Genomic DNA, 3178 nt, shown 5'->3' on the forward strand with positions numbered 1-3178 from the left:
AGTACTTCCATCTAACCCTAGCTTCCCCAAAAACCAAGAGTCTGGTGAGGAAAGAAAGAGATGGGGGCAAAGTAGACATCCATATTGAAAATAAATCTATTTTATAATATTCAGGTATTTGTTACTAAATACAAATTTTCAAATTGATGATAAAGCCCTCACTGTTTTCTTAAATATAATTTATTGTCAAATTGGCTTCCATATAACACCCAGTGCTTATCCCAACAAGTGCCCTCCTCCATGCCCATCACCCACTTTCCCTCTCCCCATCCACCCTTAGTTTGTTCTCTGTATTTAAGAGTCTCTTATGATTTGCCTCCCTCCTTCTCTGTTTGTAACTATTCTTTTTTCCCCTTCCCCTCCCCCATGGTCTTCTGTTAATTCTCAAGTTCCACGTTGAGAATGAATGAAAACATATGGTATCTGTCTTTCTCTGACTGACTTATTTCACTTAGCTTAATACCCTCCAGTTTCATCCACATTGCTGCAAATGGCATGATTTCACTCTTTCTCATTGCCAAGTAGTATTCCGCTGTATATATAAACCACATCTTTCTTTATCCATTCCTCAGTTGATGGACATTTAGGCTCTTTCTATAATTTGGCTATTGTTGACAGCGCTGCTATAAACATTGGGGCACATGTCCCCCTATGCATCAGCACTCCTGTATCCCTTGGGTACAAGAGTCGGACGCTTAACTGACTGAACCACTCAGGTGTCCCCAGCATGTGACTCTTGATCTCAGAGCTGTGGGTTCAAGCCCCAAATTGGATGTAGAGATTACTTTAAAAAAAAAAAAAAAAAAAAATTTTTTTTAAATATTTATTTTTGAGAGTGTGTGGGGGAAGGGCAGAGAGAGAGGGAGACAGGATTCAAAGCTAGCTCTGCACTGACAGCACAGAGCCCAATGTGGGGCTAGAACTCATGAACCTTGAGATCATGACCTGAGCCCAAGTCGTATGCTTAACCGACTGAACCACCCAGGTGCCTCAGAAGCGACTTTTGACAGTTCCCTGAAGAGCAATGAAAATGGTTCCCTGTGTTGTATGAAATGGAGTAAACATCCATACCCTGCTTTTCCTAACATGGTCCCACTTGTATCCATCTCAACTACTTAACATAGCCTTTCTAGTTCTAGTCCAGTTCATCTCACATATTTTGAATAAGGCAAGCTCATTTCTCCTCAATTTTCTACACAGAAAAACAGTTATTCTCTCTTTAGGGATTTTGTTGCACAGCACTTAGTTTTATGTCTCTTGTGCAGTGTTTAGGGGCCTGGAGCTGAGGTTCTGTGCTGCCATGACTTTAGATTAGGCCTTATTTCCCTGCCTCTCCCCCAAACGTTCTGAACGTTACAGGCTTTCTTTTTTAAATGTTTATTTATTAATTTTTGAGAAAGAGAGAGTCAGCATGAGCCAGGGAGGCGCAAAGAGAGAGAAAGAGAGAGAGAGAGAGAGAGAGAATCCCAAGCTGACTCCTTGCTGTCAGCATAGAGCCTGACTTGGGGCTTGAACTCACAAACCATGAGATCAGGACCGGAGCCCTGTGAGATCGTGACCTTTGCTGAAATCAAGACACTTAACCAGGTGACCGGTTTAGCGCCTTTCGCATTCTACTATGTGTTTCTCCACTTTTCAGGCTCCAGCCTCCCCTATGCTCTTCTTGCCTTTTAGTAGTTTCTTAAAAAATGCTTGCTAAATTGAGGATCTCCCTTTGCCACAGTTCTCTCACTTGTAGTACCATCTGCTTTGGGGCTCCCCTTCTCAAAGAGGTCTTCTTTGATTATTTCAGCCTGCCAAGGTCTCCAGAATTAGAATTACCAGAGCTATGTGTTTATTTTTCAAGACTACTACTTTTATTCTCCTCCCTAACCAGACTGTGGCTCGCAAAGGGTATGGCCGTTCAAATTAGACAGACCCGGATTCAAACGTCTACCACTTGCCATAGCTTGGAGCCAGTAACTCTAGGCTTGTTCTCCCAACTCACTGAGGTGTTTAACAGACTAAATGAGAAATCGTCCACAAAACATCCCGTACTGAAACCTGCATCACAGACAACAATCGGTAGCTACTTTCCCGCTTTAAAAAATAATGCCACTGCACTTATACCAGCCTGGGGGCCGCCTTCGCTAACTCTTCCCGCAATTTACTTCAGACAACGCACTGCACTAAAGGCGCAAAAGGGCACTGTTCCAACCACCTGAAGCGCCCCAACGTCCCCCGTCCTGGGGGTGGGGGGTGTGGAGATGAAAGCTGAAGAAATGAATAACGAAGATGCCTTGTCAAACCTACAGACGTGGAGCCACACCGCTTTACGGGAGGCCTGGCTCCCAGTGTTTACACACCTCGTAAATAGTGGCCTGTCACCAGGAACTTGCCCCGAATTTGACTGCTAGGTGAAGCTTCGGCCTTGCCCGGATCCTCACCAACCTCTCCCGTCCCAAGAGGACCCACAGACACACCTTCCCCACCCTTGCACCCACTCCACACCCCCCAAACCGTCGGGTCTGCGCCCCGGGGCGTCAGAGGGAGCGGGCACCCCCACACTCTCTGGTCCCGAGGGCCGGAGAAGACTCACTGCCGAGGCCTTTCGCTTGGTGAAGGAGTTCCTGGTCCCCCGCTTGCTGCGGCTCCCCCTCCGCCGACTCGGTCACCGCTTCAGAGCACTCCTGGGGTGGAGCGTCTCCCTCCAGCGGCCTGTCTCCCTCAGGTTGCCGGCCACCCGCCGCCGGCTGCTCCAAGCCAAACCAACTGCTCAAACTCCGGAACATCCCGCCCGCGGTCCCGCCACCGCGGTCCGGGTCACCGGAGACCCTAACTAGCACCGCCGGCTAGCGACTCCACAAGGCGCGTCGCCCAGGGAGATGGCCGGAAGTGCGACCCGGGAGCAGCCCATCTATCCGTCTCCTCGTCTCTATGGCAGCTCCGCCGCCGGCCGCGCGTGCGTCACTTCCACCAAAGGCCCCGCCTCCGTGGGCTGTTTATTTCAGTAATTTTATGACATGCGTGGAAAACGGACAAAGGGTTTTCCCAGCGTAGTCCCGCCCTGTCGTCTCTCCTCCTTCCCCAGCGTTTCTAGGTGACTGATCCTGTCGTGTGAACGGCGTCTTTGTCACTGTAAGCAGCTTGGCTGCTGAGTCAGCCTGGCTTTGTCAGGCCATGCTGGGCGGTCCGCGCA

At 49.2% G+C, this 3178-nt stretch overlaps 1 protein-coding gene across 2 annotated transcripts in view; it reads right to left on the minus strand.

Annotated features, from left to right (window-relative positions):
- The window catches only part of SYAP1 (synapse associated protein 1), a 29635-nt gene extending 26744 nt beyond the window's left edge, over window positions 1-2891 (minus strand). The window contains exon 1 of one of the 2 annotated variants that reach the window (XR_013334535.1): window positions 2579-2891. Coding sequence is in view for 1 of the 2 variants with exons in the window: in XM_077761706.1 (XP_077617832.1) it covers window positions 2579-2771 (193 nt within the window). In the remaining variant the exon portion in view is untranslated. The remainder of the gene's footprint in view (window positions 1-2578) is intronic. The other variant, XM_077761706.1, reaches the window with a different exon arrangement.
- Between the last annotated feature and the right edge of the window lie 287 nt (window positions 2892-3178).

Source organism: Crocuta crocuta, unplaced genomic scaffold (assembly GCF_008692635.1).
Source record: "Crocuta crocuta isolate KB4526 unplaced genomic scaffold, BGI_CrCroc_1.0 scaffold657, whole genome shotgun sequence".
NCBI classification, from domain to species: domain Eukaryota; kingdom Metazoa; phylum Chordata; class Mammalia; order Carnivora; family Hyaenidae; genus Crocuta; species Crocuta crocuta.